The sequence below is a fragment of the Aquila chrysaetos genome, chromosome 8 (genome assembly GCF_900496995.4).
Source record: "Aquila chrysaetos chrysaetos chromosome 8, bAquChr1.4, whole genome shotgun sequence".
Classification (NCBI taxonomy): Eukaryota; Metazoa; Chordata; class Aves; order Accipitriformes; family Accipitridae; genus Aquila; species Aquila chrysaetos.
In genome coordinates this window covers 23,634,606-23,661,305 of record NC_044011.1, presented here as the reverse complement: position 1 = coordinate 23,661,305, position 26,700 = coordinate 23,634,606, and the positions used below count along the sequence as shown (strand labels likewise).

The window sequence follows — 26,700 nt, the reverse complement described above, 5'->3', positions numbered from 1 at the left end:
ACAAGTAGAAAGAGCAGTAAAAACAAGCTTTGAACTTAAAGCAAAAGCTGTATTTACTGAAATACTGGGAAGTATTTCTTACGAATGTGAAACAAATTTTCACTTTCATGCCGCTGCTAAACGTCTGCATGATGCCAGCTCACAGTAAGCAAAAAATAAATTCAGCAAATAGGCAGGAAAAAACAATCATCAACAAATAGCCTTACAAACTGTGAAAGTACAGAGAGGCATGTCAGCACACACTTTGAAAACCATGAAAATCAGACATCTCAACGGTACAAGAATTAAAGGATTTCAGAAGATGCAGTGTGCTGCCGCTGAATAACTTCCTTTTTTTGATTTTAAACTGAAAGAGCAATAAGAAAGAGACTTTTAAAACGGGCAATTTACAAGAGGGGGGTTGCTGCAGAGACTCCCCTTTTCAGCGTGCGCTCCTCCGGGTAAGCCCCTCTCGCTCTGCCAGCCCCGGCGCGGCAGGGACTCTGCCTGCGAGGGCTCTCCACACCCAGGGAGCTGCCCACACCCAGGGAGCTGCCCTCAGCGTGGCTTCAGCTGGGAGACAGAAACCTTTTCATGCAGACGTCGGTGCACGGACATGCCTGCGTGTCTGCTCCACCAGCGGGTGTCCCCCCCCTCCCTCTGAGAGCTCCTGCCAGAGCAGAGGTCCTTCCCCAGGTGCAGTCAGTGAAACCAGAGAACTTGCTTTAGGGATGTGATTAAGAGGCACGTTCAGGACCAGCCAGAGTAACGATATTTACAAAGAACTGCAAAAATCCTAGCAAGAAAAAACCTTAAACCCATCTCCAGAAAGCCTGGGCTAATAAATGGAATGCTTTTTTTCCTAAGCAAGCTACTTCTGAGAAAGCTCCCGGCTAACTTCCGTATGTGAGAAAAATAAAAATCCCTAGGGTAGCGAGCCTGAGGTACATACCACGGCCCGAAGCTCAAAGCAGCAAAAGAGGCCAAGGCACGCGTAGCTGCAGGAGGAGTTTGCAGCCAGGCAGCAATGGGCACTCTCCCATGTGAGGAGCAGCCAGGGTCCATCGCTCCAGGACCACCGTAGAGCTGTCCTGCAACAGCTGATTTGAAGATAGGCGACTGCCTGCTATTACCTCCCAGCAATCCCTTTCATCTGTTCTGCATATTGTTACTTTCAAAATTGACCTATTACCCCGATAATTGGTTCTGTTAACAAAAGGAGGGAAAACCTGAAGAAGTTTAGCACATTTTCAAGCAGCCACCACCCAGCCAGGTAGGCAGCTTGAAGCTGAGGAGTGATGCACAAAACCAGCTCGGTGCCTGGTATGGGTTGTAATCTGGCTAACTCTTATCACTATTATGCCCAGCTATTGAGAAATCATCTTATTTTGTTTTATTTCTTAGCAGGCATAATGTTACTTGAGTTATTTCTCCGGGAGTTCCCAGAGGCACCAGAGAAGATCTCGTAACAGAAGGCATTGTAGGAACATGTAGGAAGACACAATCTCTTCCCTAGGGAAGAAGCTGCAAGAGATATGAAACAAAGGAAGATTAAACAGAGAAGTCCTAACCCTGGCTGGATGCCCTGTTATCGCAGTGAAGCTCTGCTCTCCATTAGTAAATGCAGCATAACGAGAAATTACTTATCCATGTCCTTATTCTACCTATGAGATTAACACAAGATTACAATCTTATCTCTTGCACAATTTACATGTCATGTAGTGCAGCTTGATCAAGAACAGTCAATGAAAATATGCTGTTTCTCATTACCTGAGGTTCTTGGAAAGTAGCATGAATGTTATGTAAAGTGAAAGAAAAGACATAAGGCCTTACATAATTTACCTTCGACTGGTTTTGAGATCTCTTATGCTAGTTATTTCTTTATCTTGTGCTAACAGAAGAACCCAGGCCTTGCAATCGCTACCCAGACAAGGCTTTTGATTCACTTCAAATCACAAGCTTGCTCATGCAAGCAATCAGGTGGAGGACCGCACCTGAACTACCCGGAAGGCAAAGGCAGCATTATTGGGACATCTGCAAAAAAAGTTTCTCATTGCCCAGACAGTCATTCAATTTGGGGGACTTCTTTTTCCATGAGAAGAAAAAGCACAAAAGAGGAAAAGGACGTGTTCTGGGCATCCTCACTATGCAGCATCAGAAATGTTTTATTTGTACAAGCACTGGTCTGGCCCCATGGACCGACGGCCCGTTTCCACCTGGGGGACTTCTGCTGTGCTCCTGGCACACACCCTCCGGTTGAGTTTCACCGAAAGGGATTCAGTTCATGAGCTCCATGACTGCTCCATGGCAGTAACCACGCCGAAGTAAGCAAGAAAAACTTGAAGATTCACTTCAGAAGCGTGCTTCTCATCCAAACTAAAACACTACTGTAGATGCACCCCAAGACCAAGTGTTCTCACTTACCCAGCTGTTGCACCACTAGATTGTATTTACAAAATATATTTGTAAATGCTTTGAATATGTTCTGCCTGACAGCATATAGTCACTCTTTTTTAAAATAATGCACGGTCAATGGAAGTTAAAAAATCCTTTTTAATTCGGAATCTGGATTCAGAATCTTGCATTCGTGAACCAGAGACGATTAAAAGTCTTGGCCTCTACCTTTAATGATACGTCTAATTTTTTTGCACACTGTCGTCTCCTTCATTAAAATGTTGTGCTTTCCTGATGAAACTGATATTTTAAAAAATACATTATTACAAAACACTCAGAGCAATTTTCAGGAAGAAAGGAATGACAGAGAACAGCTGAACAGTATGAAAAAAATTCTTATTGTGGCCATTGCACCTACTTGAGACTCCAGATCATCAGCAGATTTACACATAATGCACAGCTAAGCACACACTTCCATGGTGCTGATGGCACACATTGTCCAACAAGAGCTGAACTGCTCTTAATTGCTCCACATAATCATACAGGAGGACAGAAATGGCCAAAGTCAGCTCACACGTACGCTACTTCAGTAGACTGAATTATACCAGAGACAAATCTGTACCATTTTCTAAACATTTTTTTTTCTGTCTGTAAAAATGAGATGTGTAGGTTTGTATGAAAATAGTGCTACAGAAGGAATCCAGAATCAACATCTGTGTAAGTATTTAACTAACACAGACAGTTTGATCAGGCCAAATAATTCATCTGTCCTCCTTTTGTGAAATTCAATCTTTGTTTGCATAGCTAATATCCTCCTGAGTAGCCATAAGCCCCATCTTTTGTGCATCAGTAGGCTTTAGGAAATGTTTAATCAGTTTGCAGGAGTGCATAGATACAATTCCACAACAACCCCCTATGTGTCACCTACAAAAGTCACATATATGAAAATATAAGTTGTGCCCCTGAAAAGAAATGCTAAGGAAGTGTTCCTACATAATTCTTCTCTCTTTCTGTAATCTTTTTTCTCTCTCTAAACTTTTTTTAAGCAGCAAGATGAAATTTGTTTGCTTTTCTGAAGGTGGAAAATTGCTAAGGATTCTACTCTAATGTTTAACTTTATAAAAAACAAATAAATTGCTGGTTTAAAATATGATTTTAAAATTATAATATTCTTTATACATCATCATAAAAATAAAGAATATAAAACTATTCTGCAAGTACACTAGTCAGTGTATTTCTGAGCTAAAATCATGTTTCAGCTTCAATCAACCACGATTTTTTTTTAAATGAGTAACTGCATGTGCAGTCAGGCAAAACATTTAAAAAATAAATTCAGAAACTATAAATAATAAATAGTTCCAGGTAACTTTTTAGCAAACCAGCATGTATCTACAACTTCCACCAAACTTAACATGGAAAGCACCATTCTGATACTACCATTTTGAAGCTCTCTCACTTGAAAGCAGAAAGCTAGGAATCCCAACAAGCATACTGTATTACAAGCAAATTCTGCTTTTCATACAGATCTGTGAAAGTAACTGTCACAAATTTCAAATGTGGTTAAAGATCCAGTACCTGCAGGCAGAAGTTTGGACCTTGCAATTCTTCATTCTGATAAAGTGCAGAAACGCACAGTATTTCAGGATAACTATAGGTATTTCTCAGACATACACTGGAGATCACATGTTAAGTTCTCTGAGTTAATTTAAAATTTCAGTCTTACTGAATGCATTGGAGAAATATGACTGACAATAATCCAAAAAATGGAATAGAAATGTATACTTAATTCATGGTTTCAAAGAAAGGTAAAAATGAGGGCCAGAGCTATCTCACTGTGCTATCTTAAGCAGTTTAGAACAATAATAATAAGTTGTTCTTTTAGGAGGTTTTCAGTATATTGCTCCTGGGAAGGAATGTGAGAACTGTCTTTTCCCCAGCACTCTTAAGCTTTCAGTTCCAAACTGAAAGAAAAGTTAGAAAATGTGTTATAGGAAAACATGTTTATGCATGTGGGTTTTGAAATCGCCTTGGATCCCACTGAACCTTGTGTGGATGTTTACAGGTTTTCATTTTAATGTTTAAATAAACTACAACATCCATCTCTTTTTTCATAATATTTGGCTTTTACACAGCGAAGATAACGGAGTCTGTGCTCATGTGATGTAGCGTGGCATAACTCCACTGTGGTCATCGCAAGAGAGGTGACTGGAATCAAATAAGAACTTGGCCCTTTATCTGAACAAACTTCACCATTTAATTATTTTTTAATCTAAAATTACTGTCTGTTAAAAGAAATTCATTAAATTCCTATACAAAAGCAGAAACTTGATGGAACATGCTTTTAGACAATTTTACTTAAGTCTTTGCCAGAAATGTTTACAGACAGAAACAATTTTCAACCTCATCTTCTTAAGGGAGAGAGGACATAGGGCAAGAGAAAGGAAGAAGCTCTGTCACCGCACGTGCTCGTTGTCAGGGCACACCAGAATCGGGTCCTGGCCACACATACACATACACTTGACCCATGTTTGAGAAGACAGACAAGAGGTCTTGCTTTCATTCCAGTAAGCAGTGAAACAAATTTTGAAAGTGCAAGAATTGATTTGAAGCATAATCGTTATCTGAGCTCCTCTAAATTTGCTCAGTCTGAATCACTCACCTTCGTCACATGATGCTTTTCATGTTGTACAGGAATTTTAAACATTTGGCACCAATATGTTGTATCCTTATCTGGTACAGGCACCTGTCTTAATAAAAAGGGCAAGAACACCATATTATAAAAGTCACATTACCTTGCTGCGGAAGCCCAAAGCTTTGGCTGCCACCTTATCCCCAACTCCACATAAAGCCAAAACCCGGAGTAACTTACGTCTTTGTTTGTCAAGTCAAAGTATGGCAAAGAGGCAGATAAGACTTCTTCTTTCTCAGGATTCAGTAAACGTAGACTCTTTGTACCACGATTAGACCCATGGTAATTTTGACCTGCTTCTCCCATGTCTTTGTGGTGGTAGGCCCATATTACTCGCACCGTGCTCTCCTAAAACAAAAAACAAACCAAACCACAAACCAAAAAGTCCATAAGAAATAGGAATAATATCTTCCTTACATAGTTCACATAAATCCTATTATAGATATGATGTAGGTTTTGCTGTATTTGAACAATGACAATGTATACCAGAGGAGCAGTCACCTACTGACACAATTTTGCCTATAAAATTAATAATGTTTTATACTCATAGTGTTCATTGGAGATATGCAGAAGTTGAACCTGTCTCTGGTGGATTCCTTCACTAAAGTCGTGAATTTAAGTCATATCTGCAAATAGCAGAACAGAGTCATAAATAGGTAACCAACTAAATGCATGAAAATTTTTTTCTAGAGATATCACTTATTTGGCCAGCAATCAGAAGGTTTCCCCCCAAAACCTTTTCCAGGCTCAGCTCTGTAAAGCTGTGAATACTTCTGTGAACTGCTGTCCTTACATGCTAGGGAAGATAGACATTCAATTACAGAACAGATTTACATCTTAAAAATCAATCTACAGCCACAGCACAGATCAATTCTCTGTAAACCATTCTCAGATTGCAATAATCACCCTTGAGACAAAGTACTCTAATAAATCCTGAAGTGTCCCAGAATGTTAAATTATGCTGAGAATTTGGAGCAGGTGCGAAAACCATAGATCCATTGACTGCCTGAAAATCTGGCGGTTTATACAGCTGTGGTTTGCTTCCTGCATCTTTCAGCTCCTCATGTTGTTATTATTGTGTATATTGTGAAAACATAGACAATGAAAATAATTTTGAACTACTGTAGCAATGCTTACAAAATGAGTAGTAAACAACCCAAAGCATAGAAAGCCTTGCAAATCTCTCTAACCTATCTGTCATTTCCAATACAGAAGACATCAACTTCATATAATTCAAAATTATGCTTAGGAAACAGTACAGCAGTCCTTAGGGCAACACAAGAATTTACCGTTAAAAGTAAGTTACCATGGAAAGAGTTTTATGATAAAACACTTCAACTTCTCAATTTTGAATAAAGAAATAAAACAAATATGTACTTTGAATATATCTATCTGCTCCAAACTTTTTAAAAAGTCTATCTTTAAGTTGAATTACAAGTTAGCGTCAGACCTAAAAAGTGTTTCTCAAGCTGGCAACTGTGGGATATGGGACTTCATGGCCCAGAAGTACCTGTTTCAATCCTGTGTTCACTTGGTGTGTTAGAAATTAGAGAACATAATGCATTAAAGTAGAAGGACAAAGAAAGCTCAAATTAAAATAGAAGAGCTTAATAAAACTAGCACAAATATTTTACCTGGTTAACTTAAGTTGACCAAACATGTTTTGGAAAGTGAATTTCTCCAATTCTGTCCTTTTACTAAGATGCGGTTTTAATAACCAGCTTTGTAACCACGTATGCATTTGGCCTATATTAATTACTTCATCTCTTTACATATAGACAGGGCCTCTTACCGTTATGCTCTTGTCATTTGTGTCACAAGTGTGCAGTTCTCTGCTAAAAGCCAGTATTGTATGTGTACTGTTTTCCATGGCATATTCCAGATGGTAATCCTGTTGAGGGTCCTTTTTTAGTACTCTGTTTTCATCCGTAAAATAATCCTGTTGAAAAGAAAAGGTGGCCCATTATTAAAATCTAATATTAAATTAAAAATGAAACTTTATGCCCAATTCTGAAGCCCCTTAAAACACATCTTTATGTAAAATGCTGAAGTACCAGAGTTTTGTATCAAATGATAAATTTGAGGCAGCACTGAACTTTTTTTATTAGAAGTCTCCAAGAAAGCAAGTCTCCTTGATAAGCAGCTTAAAGAATGTCTTGAGCAACTTTAACAACACACTGCTTGTACGTAACTGCAGAAATAAAGGCTGTAGCCGACAACCAAGAAGCCTAATTTATCTTAACTGGGATGTCGTGAACTTTGGGAGAAATTACAGAGAGAACGAACTTCACTTAATATTCACATCAACGCTATTGTCATTCCCTCTTTTCCCGACTTTTTCTTTGTTTTTTTCTTCCCCACAAAAAGCAAACCTCTTGAATGAACATCGACCGGAACCAGAAGCCCTACGGCTTAACTAGCACGAAAAGTGCTCAGTTCATACAAAAGGTGCTGGGCTGGGGTTAGGTTGGGGTTTTGGGGGGGGTGGAGCAGTTTGTAAGCAAGCCGCTCCCCGCCTGGGGTTCAGCAGAGGCACGGTACAATGGAGGAGCGGCTGCAGCGATGCCGAGTCATTAACCTCCTCACCCCGAATTCCTGCGGCCCCGCGCAGCTGGGAGCCGGCCCTCCCTCTCCTCCCACCCTGGCCACCTGGAAAGGGCTGGCCACCGCCTCAGACGCACCTCCTCTGGTCGCCCTCCTTGGAGTTTTAGGCTGTTTCTGCCCGGTTTGGGATGGGGAGAGCGGCTTCTAACTAACAGATGTATTTCTTACGCCCAACAGGCTACAGGCAGACACCATTAATTGGGCGGTGTCCTTGGCAAAACAGTGCAGCGCCGGCTGTTCCTGGAAGACGTGTACTTCTGTAGCTATTTGGACCTCCATTCACTTTTAGAGAGATTTCTAGCTTTCCCCTTTTGTTAAAGTGGAGGTTACCAAGCTGAAAAATTGTAAAATGTTACGTCCAAGTATTTTGATACCGGTAAAAGTAGCTGATATCTTAGTAATTCCCTAAAGGATAATTTAGGAGCTGTAATCTTAAGCTTAACCCCACCCTAGAAATCAGCGTGTGTGCAAGAGACCACATGCACACCAGTCAGAGTTCACAAGCTGGTCCGCCTTTTATGGATGTACAAATAACTGCATGCCCAAACATTTCATTAAGGTATATTAATTTGGATGAAAATTTGTATAAAACTATCTCAGTCATGATGCAGTTTCAAGGAAGAAAAGGGTAGAAAGCTGACCGTTTTTTATCAGTACGGAAATATTCTGATTTAATTCTGACTTGCCAAAACTAGTGAAACTGTTTGCGTTTTTTTCAGTTCTGGAATAAATCTAAATCTCAAAATGTTGAAAGGTACCGAAAAGAGTCCTTCTTCTCCTGTCAGCACCTCTCACAACTACAAAGGAATGAGTACATATGGGAAAGGATACACACATGGAAAAATAATCACACAAAAGAGCAGAAGAGGTGTCTGGGACCTGAAGTTGTATGCTGAAAGAAAGGGGACTGATGAGTTATGTTTGTTTAGAGGAAGAGTCTTCGATTTGCTTTTCCAGAGGGGAATAATGGGCCTGTTCTGGGATGGTGCTTGAAGATGGGTCCTTTATGTAATCAAAACACTCCACTTTAACCCTGCATCAGAGCTTGGGAAGAGGCAGTGTATGTCTATACGCAATACCATCTCTGCACCGAAAACACTCCTCTATGGAATCTCCGCTTCCACCTTAAAAATAGTAAGGGCTTGTCTGGACGAGAAATGTAACCTTGTGAACATTAGCTTTTATTAAAGTGAGATATCCTTGCTGAAATGTTACATTAAATTGGAGGCAGGCACCCTTGTACTAGGAAAAGCACCCACACATTGAATTATTGAGGAATACAAATCCAAGAATAGCTTTTCCTCATGCGAACAGGTTGAAAGTCTGCCTGAAACTGCTGTGAAGGAAAGCTCAGAAACGTGAAGCACAGTTAGGTGTGCACACTCAAATATTTTGCTGGTGAACTTCACCTTTTCTTAACAAGTCTAGAGGACACAGCTGTAACAAAAAAACCTCTTGTGATATAGCCCTGACTTACATGAGCCTGCGGGGGAAATGCAAAAATAACTCAAAGAAGTTGTGTAATTAAGGTATTAGCTCAGATGTGCCTCGATAACGTGATTGTCGGCGTAATTATTTCATTCGCCTGGATGACGGTCAAAGACAGGTCACAGCTCCGGCTCACTGCCAGGGGCTCATTTGTTGCTGCCGGCGAATGCTTTGGGGAAGGTGGCCCCAAAGCCCAGGCCCCAGGAGAGGACCACACTGCTCCCCGCGGGAGAAGAGCCGCGCTGGGAGAGCCGCGTCGGGCGCTCGCAGTGCTGCCTGCCCGGGCGCTCACTGCCTACCCCTGCTGTCGATGCAGAACAACACCTCGCTCAGTGATTCACCTTAAATTATTTTGTGGGTAGATGCTAATCTGACCAACTAACATTAATCTTTCCCATGTGAAAATTTCTGTGAATTAATGAATTCCTTGTCTCTACTTACTTTCTTTGCCTGATACGCGCCACCTTGAAACAGCCCTTGAATATCGGGGTGCTGAGAATACCTGGGAAGCAAATTTATGTAGTGCCCAGGAAGCAGAGATGTCCATTTATTCCCCAAATCCTACAACTCCACTGAGCACAGGGGGACTACCCTAGAGGAATCAAGTGTGAGTATGCTTGCCAGGAGCTATTTAGGTGTTAGTGAGCTGCCTCTATTACTGTTTTTATTTCCTTTGTTGAAAATTATCCAGATGTTCATCACAAAAATAAAATCAAATAATGTAACAAAAAAATTTCTGAACAGCTCAGAATTTGATTGCTCAACTCTCACATGAAAACGGTTTGTTTACCAGTTTTAAAACAAAATAAGGCCACATTTCCAAGGAAACATACTGATCTCTTTCTGTTCAAAGAGAAGATTTTAAGTCAAACTACACAGACTTTGCTCAATTTACTCATCAGAGCTTAAAAGCCTTTAAGACGTGTTTGTGTACAAAACGTAATGAACAAAAGGAGGTTATCAAAAATGAAGACACACTGACAAACTGTGATGCCACATCCTTTTCAGGAGCATCTTGGAAAAGTAAGAAAAAGTTAGTTGCAGATATATCTACAAGGATATATGTCTGTATCTTTATATATCTCCTACGCTTCATTTCAGAGTAGAAAAATAAGAATAAAGTCCTGCTCCCATGGTACAAATGCAATCAAAACCACCACATTTGGACAGCCTACACTCCACTGAAGTCCTTGCGTCTCGTCAAAGGAGAAAGCTGGGTACCTCTGAAGGCCTTTGAAAAGTGACAGCACAGAGGTTGGATCCACCAGAGACCAGAGAGAGGACATGAGGCAGCTGGGCTTCAGCTGAACTGAGGGTATCTAAACATGGTTCAAAACTCCCTCAGGGCCAGACTGCTGTAACACAGAACTCATCTAAATTCACAAGTTTCACTCATTTAATTCTGTAGAGAAAGGGGTGTGACGTTTTCATCAACAGAATTACAGTGCTTCGATATCTATCACAGATGGTCTGAAATGTGCCTCGTATTAGAAGAGTTTATCCTTCCTACCAGGTGGGAAAAGGCTCTAATGTGGCGACCTCTTTTACACAGATTTGGTTTTTTCAGCCCATACAGTTAGCTAGAAAACCTGTGTCTTTTGTGGGATAGATTATACTGATACAAGTCCCCCTGAATTTCATGGGGTCCCAGCAGAGAACTACGATAATTATCAAGTCCTTAAAACTGAATTCCTGAAACACTCACAGCACAAACCTGACAACATGGATTTATGGACTGATTCGGCACTTGCATCCAGATTCTTCAGTTTCTTATACACACAAAAGTATAGACCACGCATTAAATGAAGATAAAGTTTTCAAATTTCACATCAGCTTTACAGAAGTGCAAGCATTACAGAAAGAAAAGATAAGGGTGAATGAATTCTAGAATGAATATGTTATTTTGGTTATTTAAATAGTAAGTGTTTAAAACAGTTTCAGAAGTGTTATTGGTCACGCTACGTAATAACAAATATGTTATTTTTATTTCAGAATTTGCTTACATAAACTGTTTACACGTGAAACATTCAAATTTTCTGTCCTCCCTTTGATAATATTGCATAAAATGGCATTTTAAACTCTGGACTAAGTTGTGCAATCAGTCAAATAATTGGGTATCTCCTTCCTCACATTACCTAGAAGTTGAAACAACATATGGAAAATGAAAAATCTTCCTGACAGTACAAGTTATTTTATGTTCTCTTCCAGATGTGAAGCCGATCACGTTATACTGTTTTTCAGATCCCACTGACCTCTCTCTTTCTTAAAAAAAATGTTTTGCGGCATATATGGTTTCTGATTGCTGCTCTACAAGCAGTCGGGAAGAATAATTTCTTAAGGATGTGAAAAGAGGCTGGTTTCTCCTTCGAGAATGTAAGCACAGCTGCAGAGGGAAGCCTAACCCCAAAAGCACCACCAGCTGTCATCGCAGATTTGAGCAGGTGTTTATGGGACTCCCTCCCCAGATCTTTACAATGTACCAGATTGTTTTGTTTATGATATCCATTTCCCATCCTAAATTATATACAGCACCTTTCAACCTCAGGCAGCATAAAATAACTCGCAAACTGTGGCCCCGTCCAGCAATCGCCTTGCAGGCTCGGCTTGCGAGCAGCTCTGCCGCCCTGATTTATACATGCTGCCCTTCTCTAACTGGGAGATCGCTGCCATTTCAGCAGCGATTTAACACTTACGAGCAAGTAAAGGGGCAAGCCAGGAATGGGAAATGCGGGAAAAACAAGCTGTCTTGCAGTTAGTCTTCACCTATGGTCTGTAGCCAAGCCATGCAGTTTTGAACATCCCCAAACTACCCAAACTGACGTCTAAGACCAGGGCTAAAGACAAGTTTGGCAAAGGAATCGGGAAGCTGTAACCAAGAAGAAAGTTGGCGCAGGAGAGGATCTATCTGAGTATAAATAGGATGGATAAATTGCTACAGTACGCAAAAGAACTGACCAAAACGTTTGTTTGAAATAAGCACCAAGCTATGCCTTTCCGGGTTTCCAAAAAAATAACTGTGGTTAACATTTCTCTTTTTTATTGTTGCATTCAATTTAGATGGAATCCTGCTGCTCATGGTTCCAGCACACACTGGATGTTACCACCAAAAAGAAGCTGGTTTTACATTGTATTTGGCAAGAAGCAAACAAAGCATGAGTTTACAAATAAGCAAACCAAACTTTTTTGCATCCTCAAATAAACTGCAGCTTGAGTTTCAGGCAAAGATCTTACTATGCTCTTAGGGAAAAGCAGAGCCCACCCACAGAAAACTAACATGAAGCAGGAGTCTGAAAGCATCACTGCTCTGTATAAGAACACCTTGAGAGCATTCCAGTTGACTGATCCAATCTTGGGATTGGCCCCAAATGAAACAATATCCACAGAAAGGGTACAGCAACAGCAATCAAGCAGTTGCAAGAAGGTCCTAAAGTAACTGGGACAAGTAAATTCAGTTGCTGCCCTATGAGCAGTCTGTAATTAATGTACTGATTTTTTTTTTTATTTTTTTTTTTTTTTACCTACGCAGCAGATTAGCATGAAGTGATTCAGTCCTTGCTAGGAAGCCTGGATCTCACTCACACCGGCAGTTCCGAGAAGCTGAGCACAATTCCTGGTACAAGCCCAATTAAACTGGCTGAATTACACCGGAGTAAATGTGGATTATTTACGTCAGGTGTACTACTAACTTTGACAAGGACAGAAGATTTTTATCTCTAACACATAACTGTGGGTGTGTCTGCATTTTAAATGCAGACATATACATATACACAAAAAAAGACATACATTTTCCACATGTGTATTTATAAAAACAGATAATGCATGTATGTGTGTGTACATGTACATATATTATCTTTGCAAAAAGAGGGTGTGCAATTTTTTACACATGAAACGCAGTTACTTACGTAGAGACATGTCTTTCTTCATTCAAACTGTAAGTCAATTGAATACACTTCAGTGTATTTCTTGTATCTAGTTAAATGCTGCCTGGGGCGGCTTCCTGGTAGCCTACAGCCAGCAGTAACACCCCTTGGTTTCTGTGGCATTCCTGGGAGATAGATACAAAAATATTGCTTTCTCCACGCACAAATGAAAAACACTGAAATGTGGAGAGCTCTCTAACTTACCACACAAAGGTGTAAGAAGCACGAGTGGTTAGAAGTTGAAATATGACATTGCTTATTGGCGTGGATAATTTGACTTTGCAGCAGAGTCCCGAGGACCTATCCGAGTCTTTACATCAAGAATAAATGTTGATTTAAGAGGTTATATTCCAGTTATATCAGAAGCTATAACGCTAGATTAAAGGCTGTCCTAACACAAACAGACTAGACAAAACATGTAACTATGTTTTAAGGGAAAGAAAACCTGTAAGTAGGAGACACTGTATGATCCAATCTCACAACTGTACTTTATCACAAGGAACATTCCTTACACAGGAGCCACATTTAACCAGTACAAGTTTTCTTGTTTTAATTACTTTAATTACTTCAATTATGAGGAAGTTTTAAAAACACTTAAGGGATTTTCAAGCACAGCTATTAGTGATACATTTTCCCAAAAGTTCTGTAGGTGCCTTAGAAAATCTCACCCCTTCCCTCTCCTATTTCTAAGATACTTGTTTATATTAAGAATTAAATCCTTCCCCCATTATTTTAAGCCTTTGCATCACTCACGGTGGCTAAATTTCCATCCTGCCCCAGGTACTTATTTTTGGGGAGCTGTAAGAAAATTTCATTTTCTTGGTGTTCCCAAAATCCAAAGGACAACAAAAAATACCATAAAGAACAAAAAACCCTTGCAAGACAGCCCCCCAAAGCCCGCAAAATACAAGAGCTACAGAATTCTTCTCATCTTTTGTTCACCAACTGTTGCTTCCTTGTCCTAACTATTGTACCTCTGAAAGGGAACTACAAAGCCCCCAGCCAGTGGAGATGTACACTGGAGTGTCTCTTTATGCCCCACATCGAAGCCATGAGGGACTCATTAGTCATCTGGAGACTTTGCCCCAATGCCCAAAGGCATGAAATACCTCCAACAGAGCACCAACTGAGATATGTCAGTGTGGCACTCACTTTGCATCTCTCTCTTGGTGCCTTTCAAGTTGTTTTCTAAACACTTCTTTTGTTGCTGTTGGCATGAGTGCACTTAAAAGCAGCATATCGTTAAGTACAGAGAATGCTCACTGTTTTCTGTCCTTTAAAATCTCTTCCAAGTACTTCCCTATGAGCAATTAAGCTAACTCTATGGGATACATTTGATAACAGATATTCTTTAGCTTGGGTGACAGTTAACAAGCAAGGCTGTAATGAATAATAAAGCACTTTTTAGTGACACACAGTCCCTATTCACCCTGAGTAGGGACTATTTTTGTGCAAGTTCAACAGAAGATTCTAACAATGCAACCCTCTTGTATAACTTGCACAAAATAGGCATTCATCAAGGAGGATTACTCTCCCCAAAATGGGGCTCTCAGCAGCTACGTGCTGTGGGTGGGGATGCACAATTCCAGACAGGGGTGGAGACCAAGGAAAAGGCATGGGTCTAGCATGAAAAATGCATGCTGTGTCAATTCATAAGCACAAAAGAGATGCATTTAAAAAAAAAAAAAAAAAGAAAAGGAAAAAAAAAGGGAAGAAAGAAAACTAGATGCAAAAGCTAAGGCTGCCCCAAGAACTTTTACAAAGAGTAACACATGCTGCAAGCGACCATGGCAATATCTCAAGGTAACATTTTGCTAAGTATGAACTCTCCTTTCAAGGCCACCCCCTCTCTATAGAGACAAAGGCAGCTCCCAGCTTTCCAACACCAGCCCCCACTGGTATCTTCTACTTGTTCTCAAACACGCTCACCCAAACCACACATAATCTGCCATTCTGTCACCACAGGGCTCTCAGTTACATGCGAGAATAATTTGTTCAATGATCTCCCTCTTTTTCTCCTTCTGCTTGGTAGAGGTGCCTGCCTCACGACAATACAGTAAAGCTATGCATATATGTATACATGTATTCATGCTACGTCCTCTACATCCTTCCAAAATATGTCAAGGTTCCTATTCCAAATACTGAACTTCTGAAATGTTACGACAGTAAATGCATAATTCTCCCATCATTTGAATGCTCTCCAAAATACTCTGGTACACCGTGAAGGTTTGTTCTTCTTCCCTCATGACATTGTAACACTTTTCACCTTGATGTATTTAGAGAGAACTAAACCTCAGACTTTCAAATCATTTTAGTCTTTACTTAAGCCAGACAACCTTTTAGCTTAAATACAGCTCAAACACCAGAAAGCAAACCAAAACAAATAACTCATTACACCCAAGTTCAGGATACACCTAAAAACTAAGAAAGTAAAACCCAATCTCGGCTATCCAGAACTTTGAGTCACCAGATTTTTTCAAGGCAAGCACTGCCTGCTGACGGTGGGAATAGCATCTACTTGCTCTGAGAGGATGAAGAATAAATGCCACAGGAAATGTTTTCTCTCTTCTCTGAAAACTATCTGGAAGTTTTCCTCTACCTTGATACATGGATCTTCCACAGACGAAGGAGTATCTGCTTTTACCTTTACTGACGGCTGTAGTCTAACTACACTTACATGTTTGCTCCCAGAAGAGGACTCTTCCTTCCAAGAACACTTTCTATTTTTAAAGGAGGAGGCAGAATTTAAGGGGAGGAAAAAACGCTAAATTCTCCCAAAAGACTAGTGATTTCTATGCCCACTTGAAAGGCTATAAAGGTGTTTCAGAACATCTTCTGAAAATCAGGCCACTAACAAGCACCTCAAAACTTTCAAAGAAACCAAAAAATGACCCTTCTAAGAGTTTAGACCACGATGCACATTTTCCGACTGATGATCATGGAATAAAAACATATTTCTAAAACCGAAAAGAAAAGTAAGTTCTTTCATTTTAGGGTGTACGTATTTTATAGAGTGCAGCTAGGCATAAAACCACATACTTTCAAGGGTACTATCTATGAAAAATTCTTTTTCAGCAGTAAATAATGTAAATGATGATGATACACACTTAACACGGAACGTGTTTTTAAAATATTAACTGTATTTGTGTGTCCAGTAAAGGGAAGAATTAGATATTATTGAAATAGCATTCTAGAACAAGTTATTCATTTTATAGCAATCCCTGCTGACTGGCCAGAAAAAGCCTTTGGACAAATTCTGTTTCTTCATCGTCTTTGTTTCTGGTGCAAGTACAGAAATATTTTAACAGAGCAACTTTTTAAAAGACCGCAGTCCAGTTTAAAAAGAAACCTTTCTGCCTAGAACTGAAGAAAGAATGGGGATGGAGAAAACCTCATGTCACAACCAAGCTTAACAGAAGTGTTTCTTCTGTGCCTTAACAGAAGTGTTTCTTCTGTGCCTTACCTACTCAAAAGTGCAACAAAACTCATAGCACTTAGCACAGCATATGTTTATGTGCTAAATTAGTGTTTCAGGAAAAACATCAGGTGTTCTGTAACAGGACTTCTCTCTTCTGTCCCAGTTGTATTTGTCATGGGATGCCAGTGAATAAAATCTTCAGAAGAAGAATGGAATTTGTATGGGCCATTTTAAAACTACGCTGAAAACCAGCGACGGGTGCTGAAAAGAGCCAGAAAAGTGTTTTGAGTGTTGGGGAGAAATGTGCTGCAGTGGGATGCTTAAAAAGCTCAATCTATTTATTTTATGCAAAAGAAAATTGAGGAGTGACTTGATTACAGCCTATAAATAACTTTATGGAGGCGGGATGTGGGGGAAGTAGAGTTTTTAATATAGTAGAGAAAATACATAACTGGAACCTGAACCCAGACAAACTAACACTGGAAATCGGGAATAACACAGACTGGCCATTGCCACAAACTATCAAGGGAAGCAATGGATTCTCCATCACTAGATGTCTTTACACTAGCTTTGGATGCCTTTCTAAAAGGCTTGCTTTACCCTAACAGGATCTATGAACTAACCAAGCACAAGGTTTGGGTTTCTCTTAACGGTTAATAGATGTATCTTCCTAAGCGTAAGGCTCCAGAAAGCCTTACATTCTGTGAGCTAAAAGCTCATTGCTTGATGACCAGAATAGGGTTTTTTTATCATTAGTGTTTCATTTAGACTGAGGCTTTTCGGAAAATGGTCTTCATTTTGAAATATGGAGAAAAAAATATTCTGAAAATCATTAGTCTGAACTTAGATAAGACAAATATTTGCCTAAAGTTCATACAGCAAACTAATTGGGGAAAAAAAAAGGCAATATTTATGATAAAAGATCCCTTTTTCTGGAAAAGTTTTGATTTTATAAAATCTTGACAGAGTAGGGAGACCATATTAAGCATTTAGTTTTCTCATGGTGAAATGTTAACAAAAATCCATATCCTTAAAGTAAAAGCTGTCAAAATTTAAGCAGCAGCTTCAAAGATCAACTAGCTCTAACACAACGAAGACAAGACAGACAGCTTCTCCTAGACTGTACTCTAACAACTGGGTGTTACTCTGCTCTTAAATTGCCTCTCTAAAAGTTCTCATTCAGGCAACTGGGGGCGACCAGATGTCCTGGCGAGCCTGATTCCCCTTTCACTCACCCGTGGGACAAGCTGTCCCTGCTCCCCCAGCCCCAGAGCAACTCCTCCAGGCTGGATCTCAGGTCGCTGAGAGGGGACCGAAGGTGTGGGACCCTTCCCCTCTCACCCCTCCTACCCCACCAGCCACCGGTGCCTCTGAAGGGGATGCTTCACTGGAAGCACCAGCGGAGCCTCTGTCCCACACTCCTGTTCCCAGCCGTAGCCCTGGCAGTATTTAGACAATTACAGAAACACACCTAGAGAATTATACTGATACAGCTGGGCTCCTCTGAGGTTGCTTTACGAGGCCAAGCACCAGGAGCCCCAGTAGTTACTCTGTAAGTCCTTCTCAACATCTGGGTCAAAACACCTCCAGGTGAGGAGAGGAGGAACACCAAGGCCAGGAGCAGCACCGGCTGTACCCCAGCAGACGAGGAGGTCAGCAGGCTGGGAAGCTGGTGGGACCGTGCCCTCACACCACTGGGATTACAAAGAGGAAGCTCAGGCGGCACCAGGACATCCAAGCTCTGCCACTTGTTGGCAGGGTGAGGGAAAGGTGCCGCACCTCGCCGGGAGAGACTCTGCCATCCTTCCCCTCTCCTCCTCGGGTCCAGGCTCGGAGGGCCGGCAGGAGAGAGCGCCCAAGGAGAGAGAAAAGGGCTGTTGCATTTTCTGCTTAAAAAGGAAGGAAACCCGACACCTTTGACGAAACCCATGTACAAGTTTAGCGGGAAGGTTGGCACGGAGCGGACCGAAAAGGAAGAGCTCCTCCGGGGTTGGGGCTGGGGGGGAGAGGAACGCCGAACGATAGGAATAACCAAAAAGCTGGAAGGAAGAGGCAAAGAGGTGCGCAGATGAGGGGCGAGGAGGCTGCCAAAGGAAGAGGGGCAGGGCAAGAGGGGCGTCCCGAGAAAGAACCAGCAGGGGGAAGGACAAAGAGGTCCCGGACGCGGGGAGGGAGCGGGGTGCCGGAGCGCTCTCCCCCGGCAGGCGCCGGCGGCTTGCGAGCGAGGGGACGGAGCCGGGCCTTACCTGCAGGTAGGGCTGGCCCCTCTCCACGCCCCCCACCACGATGTCGGCCGAGGCCATGCCGCCGCTGGCCGAGAGCCCGAAGCCCACGTAGCCTCGGGTGCGCACCTCCAGGCGGAAGGCGAGGGAGCTGCCGCGGCGGCCCCAGCGCAGGCGGTAAGCGGCCGCGCCGTCCAGCACCGCGCTGTGCGGGTAGCTCCGCGGCGGCGGCCCGGCGGCGGCGGCGGCGGCGGCACACAGCAGCCCGGCCAGCACCAGCGCCCCGGGGCGCAGCCGCCGCATCCTCCCGCCGCGCACCGGCGGCCGCCGGTGTCTCTGCCTGCGCCCGTGTGCGTGCGTCTCTGTTTGTGCGTGTGTGTGTGTGTGTGTGTGTGTGTGCGCGGAGAAGGGGGGCCGGGTGCCCCGGTCACCCCGCCCCCGCTGCGGGCGGCACCGTGCCGGCCGGCCCCGTCGGGGCAGCGCGCCCTCGGCAGCCGCTTTGTTCGCTCCCCGCCCCGGCCCGCCGCTGGCTGCCGCCCCCCGCCGGTTCCCCCGCGCCGCCCGTCGGGGCCGGGCCGGGCCGGGCCGAGCCCCCGCCGCGCCGCGCCGCGCCGGCAGCACCTGCCGTGCGCTCGCCGCCGCTGCCGGGCTCCCGCGGGGGCTGCCCGGAGAGGCGCTCGGGGCTGGCGTTAACGAGCGAAAAATCCTCCTCCTGACGGGGGAAGCGGAGAGGAGGCGGCGGACGGGGCTGCCCCGCTGATCGCCGGGGACCCCCGGCCCCGCGGGAGCTTTAACTCCAGTGGAAGGAGTCCGCGGGAGGAAGCCCGGAGGCAAAGGAGCGCTTCCCAGCTCTCAGCCGCTCCTTCGCTCAGTGCGAGAGCGCGGTGCCGCGGAGGGATGGCTGAGCGGGCGATCGATCCCCCGTCGGGAGGGCTATTTTTGCTCCGTGAGTGGCAAACGAGACCCCCCCCCCCCCGAGTGATTTGCACCGAGACGGCTCCAAAAGCACAGCTCAAAACCCCACCCGCGTCCCTCGACACCCCCCGTCCGGGTCCCCGGTGCCACCATGGCTCGGCTGGCCTGGCCACACCGTCCCCGACACCCCGGCAGCAGCAGCTGCACCCACCGCCAACCCCACTGCCACGGCGGTAGGAAAGTAAAGATCCGAAAGATGGGTTTGGAGGAATGTTCCCCGGCCCCCTGCGAACCTGGATGGAAAGAAAAAAAGAGCACGGCACCCAAAACGGCAAAGTCATGGTCCACAAGAAGTCACGGAGGCCCTTGAAAGCTCCAAGCAATACGAAATCAGTTTTAAAATGAAGTTACGCTGTTTGAATTGTGTTTTGTCCATGTTTAAACAAAAGAGAAAGAACCTGGCACTCAACAGAAATTAAACATTAATTCTATGAAAACCAATCAAACTAGTACATAAGGGAAGTTAGTAATGCTTCCTTTCCAGGCTTTTGCATGAAAATAGTTCACAAGTATCACTGGGACTTCTAGAATATCACCACCTACTGTGATGTGAGGAATACATCAAACTACAAAACAACTTCTAGAAAAGAAAATGCTTAAAAAATGCTAAGCACCAAAAATGACTTTCACCTAAAACATCATAAGAAGTCAGAGAAAAACAATAATTAGATACCAGTGGAAAGAAAATAATTTTTAAAGGGAATAGATTGGCGTGACCTTTCTTCTAATTACAGCAGTAACTTCAAAGGTACAAACTCAGATGACTGACAAAACAGAAAATGGTGAGATGCTGAGTGTTTAGATTCTCTTCTAAAAAATTGCTAACACCTACAAGTGGATGCGGATTAATTTAAGGAGAAATTGCAAGTGTGCCATACCTCTCGAGGCCAAAGGTGTGACCTCAGCACTAAACTGGGGGGATGCACCCTTTGTAAAACTGTGTGTTAAAGAAGGGGTCCTTAGGACAGTTACAAAAGAACATGTTTATGTTTTCTGGGGGCAGGGACAAAGAAGGAATGAAGAATGTTTCTTAAAATTAGGTTTTTTCTTAATTTTCTTATAAGACAGTATACTATGTTTTTACACAACAGGAACCCTGAGATAAAGTTTCAATCATGTGGACATGACAAGCTCATACAACAACTTTGCTCTCGGAAAGAACACTTGAATTACACATCTGGTAGGAGAATTGCTGCCTTTCAACCACAACAGTGGTCACCGAAGTCTAACTAGCGCTTCGTATAGCATGCACGGTATAAGCGTTTGTACAAAATAATGGAAAATACTCACTTTAAAGTACTCCATCGTGTCTCAGTTTGGTAAGGATGGTGCTGACAACATTTTAGAAGCCTGTATACAACAGGGGATATTGTTACCTAGGGAAAGATGATGGAATATCCCGTCCAGCACAGCAGGAAGAAATAGGGTTCCCCAGCCAGCCTGGATGCGGGTGCCATGAGGGAAGCAGAGCTGGAGGGAGATGTGCACCGTAGAGGCTGTTGTCAGTAAGAGCTGTGCATCTCCCTGTACGAAAGCCCGACCTCCGGCTCCCGCACCTCCAGCCAACTCCCTGCTCCTCTTACAGCAAACAGGCACAGACAGAAAACTGACAAACAGGCTCCAATGAACTCAACCTTGGGGTCAGCTGAGATCATTCCAATCATTCAGCCAAAAGCCAAAGCAGCAGGATCATCTGGTGACTTGGACAAACTGCAGTATCTCAGACAAGCCAGAGGTTGGTTATAGTGGGTCTGGTAAAGCGGTAACACTCACGGGAAACAGCCCGGTGTTTCTGGGGAGCTGCAGGGGCCTTGGAGGGTGGACAGCCCCCGCACAGCCCGGCATGCGAGTGTCTTGTGTCGGCAGAGCCTGTGGCCAGGGCTTCCCTATTCCACAGCTCTGGAGCTAACCCCAGATTGCTCCTGGGCTTTTTTTGCTTTTGTGGGGAAAAATGACATTTTGGAGGCTGAGAGCTGGAATGAAACAATACTCAAGTTCTTGAAATCTCCTGTGGGATTGAATGATCTTCCCTCCGCACAGCTCGAGGGTCAGTCTGCTGCTTCTCAGCAGCTCCGAAGCCCTTATTCCCAAAGCCCTTGTGACCCTTTACCAAAACCTGGGGGTGCTGGTAACCTGTCTTCCAGCAATGGCACTGCACTCAGCAGCACTGCTCACCCCGTCAAGCTGGTGACGTTTAGACTAGTAGAAGTGCAGGAATAGCAGCCGTATTGCTTTCCAACCTCCAGCAGATATTTTTCCATTAAAACAAACCATCCGAACAGCTTTGCAGAGCTGCACAGTTGATCTACAAATACTGTGACAAAACCAACCTTTTTCAACTTGCTGCTATTTATAATCCCAAGAACAATACTCATGTAATAAAACTTTCCTAGTAGAGTTAGAAGAGGCACTTTGTGGGCAGGGTAGTACAATTCCCAAAACTCACATTAAGAGACTTTGGTGACTTCACCAAAAATTTTTTGCATCGTTAAGAGACCAAACATATGAAGAAAACACAGTCTAAATCTGAGCCTTGGCCTAGAAGTGATGCTGCTGGCAGAAGCACAGGGCGACATCAGATTACCACCTGAAGTCAATCCCGCCGCTTCTCTTCTCGAGGAAGGCAGTCGCCTAACCAAGTACAGAAAGATTCAGCAAGTGGTTTTCTTTTTAAAAATCTCTTACTACCGTTACTTAAGATGATCTTGCCAATTGCTCCCTCGCACCATTGCACAGCATGGTTCATATATTAAAGTACTGACTGAAAAATGGCACCTTCTTGTTCATATCACAAATACCTGAGAAAAAAAGCACAGGATCTATGAAGCATTAAAAACTTACTAAAACCGTAGACATCTTTTGATACAAACCAGTGCGCTTTGCTGTAGGAGACACTCCACCCATCAATTCCCAAAACTGTAAGGAAAGAAAGAACACAGCACAGCTGAAACAACAACCTCTGACTGTCCAGAAGAAAGCTGGCCCTCAGCTAGTGAGATAATTAAGCTGTATAAGAAAGAAACCTTAAAAATCACTTGGAGTCAACAGTGACACTGGGTTTCGTCCAGAGCAACAACATGACTGTCTCCCTCGAACACACCACTTAACTTACCTAAAAAACACTCCTGCACCAGACATCCCTCGTCTAATTAGTATAGAAACATTTGACACTGTCTGCGTAAGGACTTTCTCTGGTCCTGCAAGATATGCATGCAAATGCGTTACATACAAGCATGGCACCAAGTACCTGTGAGTAATGCTGTGGAGAACAGTACATAGCAATTACTGTAAAAAAAAAATCTGCTATGACACCTATGCAAAAAGCATTTAAACTGTATGCCCTGTGTGTGACAGACAGATGGACAGACAAGTACACTTTTAATTACACGTGGATTAACTTAGTAAAGATATATAAAGCACAAGTAACCATTTTAAAATGGTACTTAAAGGTACATATGTTAAAAGGTATTCCTCTTCAGGGAACATCAGTGCCCAAACAGATAGATACACTTAGTGAAAAGTAAAAAAAACTGAGATTGGGTTAAATTCAAACAAAAGGGAATGAATTCTTCCCCACACCTGAGGAGATACAACCATGTAGAAATGCCGTGGCTGAGGTATCCCCTTGTGGCATTTGCTGTGAATCAGCTCCCAGCATTACACTGTGGAACTGACTGCAGCTAAGTGCCTCCTTTCGCAGAGGTACTCGTAAAAGAAGGGAAAAGACAACAACCACAACCAAGAGAAATGAGAGACTCTTTGCTGTAAAGCCTGTCGGCTTTTCCAACTGGTCTAATAAAACTCTTGCCCTCCAATTTTCTCTCCCAAGAGAAGTAAGAAGTTTTTATGAACTTGAGTCAAGGTATTTGGAAATTTGGCAACATCTGCAGAAACCAGCCTGCCAGTGTGGAAAAGAAAGCTAAATCATTCTGCTAGTGCCCCGAGCACAGGATCAGGAAAATAATTTTTTTCTAACATTGATTTTACTTTTCTGTCCTCAGGCAAGTCATTTAAAACATCAACCGACATGAGTGCAAATTCATCATAAGAATAGCTGAAAGCATCCTAGTCTTTATTTATACTAGTTTGAGATTAACAGAGCATTTAAAACATAGGTTGTAGGGAGCACAGGAGCGCTCCAAAACTATCCTAACTCGAGCCAAGGTCAGGCTGCTTCAAGAACAGAAAGGTAGAAATGGTCCACCTCTGTACTCACTGGTCCCAAACATTGCTTCCAGCTCCAGTGATTAATATATGTTACTTCATAAGGAGAATTTGTATGTCCCTGGTATGCCAATCTGAGAGCAAAAAAACCTACTACCCCCAGCAAAAGAAAAGAAAAATGCGAACCATGTACATAAAATGTATAAAAAGAGAATTAAAAAGACTTATAAAAGCCTTCGTGCTGTTACTCTGTTTACAGTGATCAATTAAATTGCAGGCACTTTCCACTCTACAGTGTAAAAATAATTTTCAAGTATTTGGGAAATGGGGTGGAAAAAGGACAAGGGGGAAAAAAAACTTTAAAGACCAAAAGGTGAAGTAATAGAGCGAATTCCAGAAAAAATATATACTGAAATGCTGGAGAGCTTCTATCGCCACTTTGACTTACAACTTGCTTTCAGAGGCCTTCCATTTTCAGAAGACACAATGGAGCCAGATACTTCTCCTCTAAGAGCTAGTCAATGCCTTTGATAACTTTTTAGAAAAACACAGGAGTGCATAGGAATGGCAAATACACAACTTCTGGTGTATTTATGTGGCCATGCTGCTGTTCTCCTAAGTGCAGCTTCAATAAACATCAGTAAAATAAGCACGATGCTCTGTACTCCTGCCTTAATCAAGTAGGTTAAGACAAAACGGTTGTTCCCAACTTGAAGGTTTTTTTCTCTAAGTCAAATACTTTAAACAAATGTTTAAGAGCAGCCAGATCATCGTGTGTGCCCGAGGGAATGTTTGGCGCTGGCGGAGGCACAGGTGGAACATTTCCACCTTCCTCTTCTTGAAGCAATCTTGGCCTTGGAACAAGACAGAACCGTTTTCCATCTCCTCTTACTTGTGCTGGTATTAATGTTCCCTAGGAGCCCATCCTGCTGGCTCAGCATTTTGGAGACAATGTCAAGTTCAACCCACAAACCTTCCTGCTCTCGGTCCCCCATCTACAATGAACACAAACAGGATTGTCAGTGAAGGTGGGCTTATTCTGCCTAGGTATTCTCCCACTGTAACAAGCTTCCAGCTGGATCTGCAAGCTACTTCTCCAACCCTTTTGCATCATGTTGATGTCAAAATCTGGATTTATGGAGGTCATTCCAATGGGGGATAGAAATCATTAAATTAAAAGGGTAAATAAAAGGTGCTTAATTTCATTTTCACTGGTAAGAACAGACTTCTTGTTGCCCTCTGTTAGCAGGATGGTGTTGCCGTTGGCTAGGTAGTTTATAAAAGACTTTGCATTAATTAGTAATGTATAATCAATGTTCATTAATTTGCTGCGTGTAAGCTAAATTGCATAAGAGAACGGCCAGCAGGCATCTAACCCAAAGTGTGCCACAGAGCACAGGATACACCAGAAACAGGCTGAAACCAAACCGGTTTATGTCTCTGGGATATCCTGTTGCCTGCAAACGGACAGAACAGACAGCTCTTGCTGGGCTGCTCTCTAGCAAGAATGCCTCAGTGCCACAACACACCAGCACGGGTAAATTAGGTGTTAGGCCACTACCCATGATCAGGCTAAATCTTCATAATTAATTGACTCATTAAGGAACAATAGAGAGGCATCATCTCTTTGCCCTTAGCTCCCCAGCTCCTGTCAACACCTAGGAGCATCCTCAACAAGGTAGCACCAGGAGGCAAAGAGCATCTCTTATTTCCCAGAACTCGCTACCATCTGCTAAACCTGGGTATTCCACACAGCACTAAAACCTACCACATTTAGTTTACGTACAGGTGTTACAGTTGTAACGTGCAGGCCTGAATTAATGAGAAAATCCCTATATATAATGAGTATGAAAACAGCATATATTTTAGAGAGAAATCTCTCTAACTTTAAATGCACACAAACCATAGCTGAAAAATTGAAAAAAACCCAAAATTTAGAGTTGCATACATTAATTTTCCAAAACAAATGAGGCATCTGAGGCTTCTGGTTTGGGGAGGTTTATGGTACACCTCTAAATTGGTGTCTCATAGTCCCATTAAAAATTCCATCCCAAAGATGATTACACAAAACACCTGGCTGGATTAAACACTATAAAATAATTCCTCTTTTCTAATATTTGTTCATCTACAAAGTACCTCCTATACTCTTCCTCTCATATGGCCAGATAAATCCATTTATTTGCAGTAGAGGCAGAGTGCAGGAAGCCAGCCGGCCCCAGGAAGAATAACAACCAGTGCCAGGTGGACTTTCACCACAATGACAACGGTGAAAAAAATGGAGTCAAACTGCTTCTTTCTGCTGTATCTTTTTAATTTCAAACACAAGTAGAAATCTGGAAAACCAAGGTTATTAAACTCATTTTTTTTACTGGTTATAACAAGATTGTAGAGAGACTATCATAGATTTTATTGGTTAATTAAATATTGTCTGTTGCTATCTCCACACAATACTAAATTTCTGAGACAGAGTATATGCTAATGGGTTAATAATGATTTAATATTAATGTCTCTTTTACTAAAAAAAAAAAAAATAATAATGCAGGTTGTCAAATAATTGTCAGATTGAGAACAGACCTGATGATTCCCCCCCCCCGCCTTAAGACAGACTGGCTAAAATAAAAAAGAAAGTCTTTATCAAAGTAATGCACTTCCCAGGTGAGAGTTAACCTCCTGAGACCACCTAAGCAAAACCCTGACTCTGGGGCAGGATGACCTTTTACCTGTGTCAGACCTAAGAGATGTCTGTCTAGCCTCCCCTTCACAATGTCCATCAGCGCAGATTTTTTTCTCTTCTCCTCTCTCCTTCTCCCTTTGGATAGAATCGACTCCGATCCATCACCATTCTTC

General features: G+C 42.7%; 1 protein-coding gene across 1 annotated transcript in view; it reads right to left on the bottom strand.

Annotated features, from left to right (window-relative positions):
• MOXD1 (monooxygenase DBH like 1) overlaps positions 1-19,250 on the bottom strand; it is a 51,213-nt gene extending 31,963 nt beyond the window's left edge. Inside the window, exons 1-4 of the mRNA XM_030023390.1 lie at positions 18,739-19,250; positions 6,855-7,001; positions 5,243-5,410; positions 5,033-5,116 (exon numbers count right to left, since the gene is read on the bottom strand). Of these exons, the coding sequence (XP_029879250.1) occupies positions 5,033-5,116; positions 5,243-5,410; positions 6,855-7,001; positions 18,739-19,017 (678 nt within the window). The 5' untranslated portion in view covers positions 19,018-19,250. The remainder of the gene's footprint in view (positions 1-5,032; positions 5,117-5,242; positions 5,411-6,854; positions 7,002-18,738) is intronic.
• Between the last annotated feature and the right edge of the window lie 7,450 nt (positions 19,251-26,700).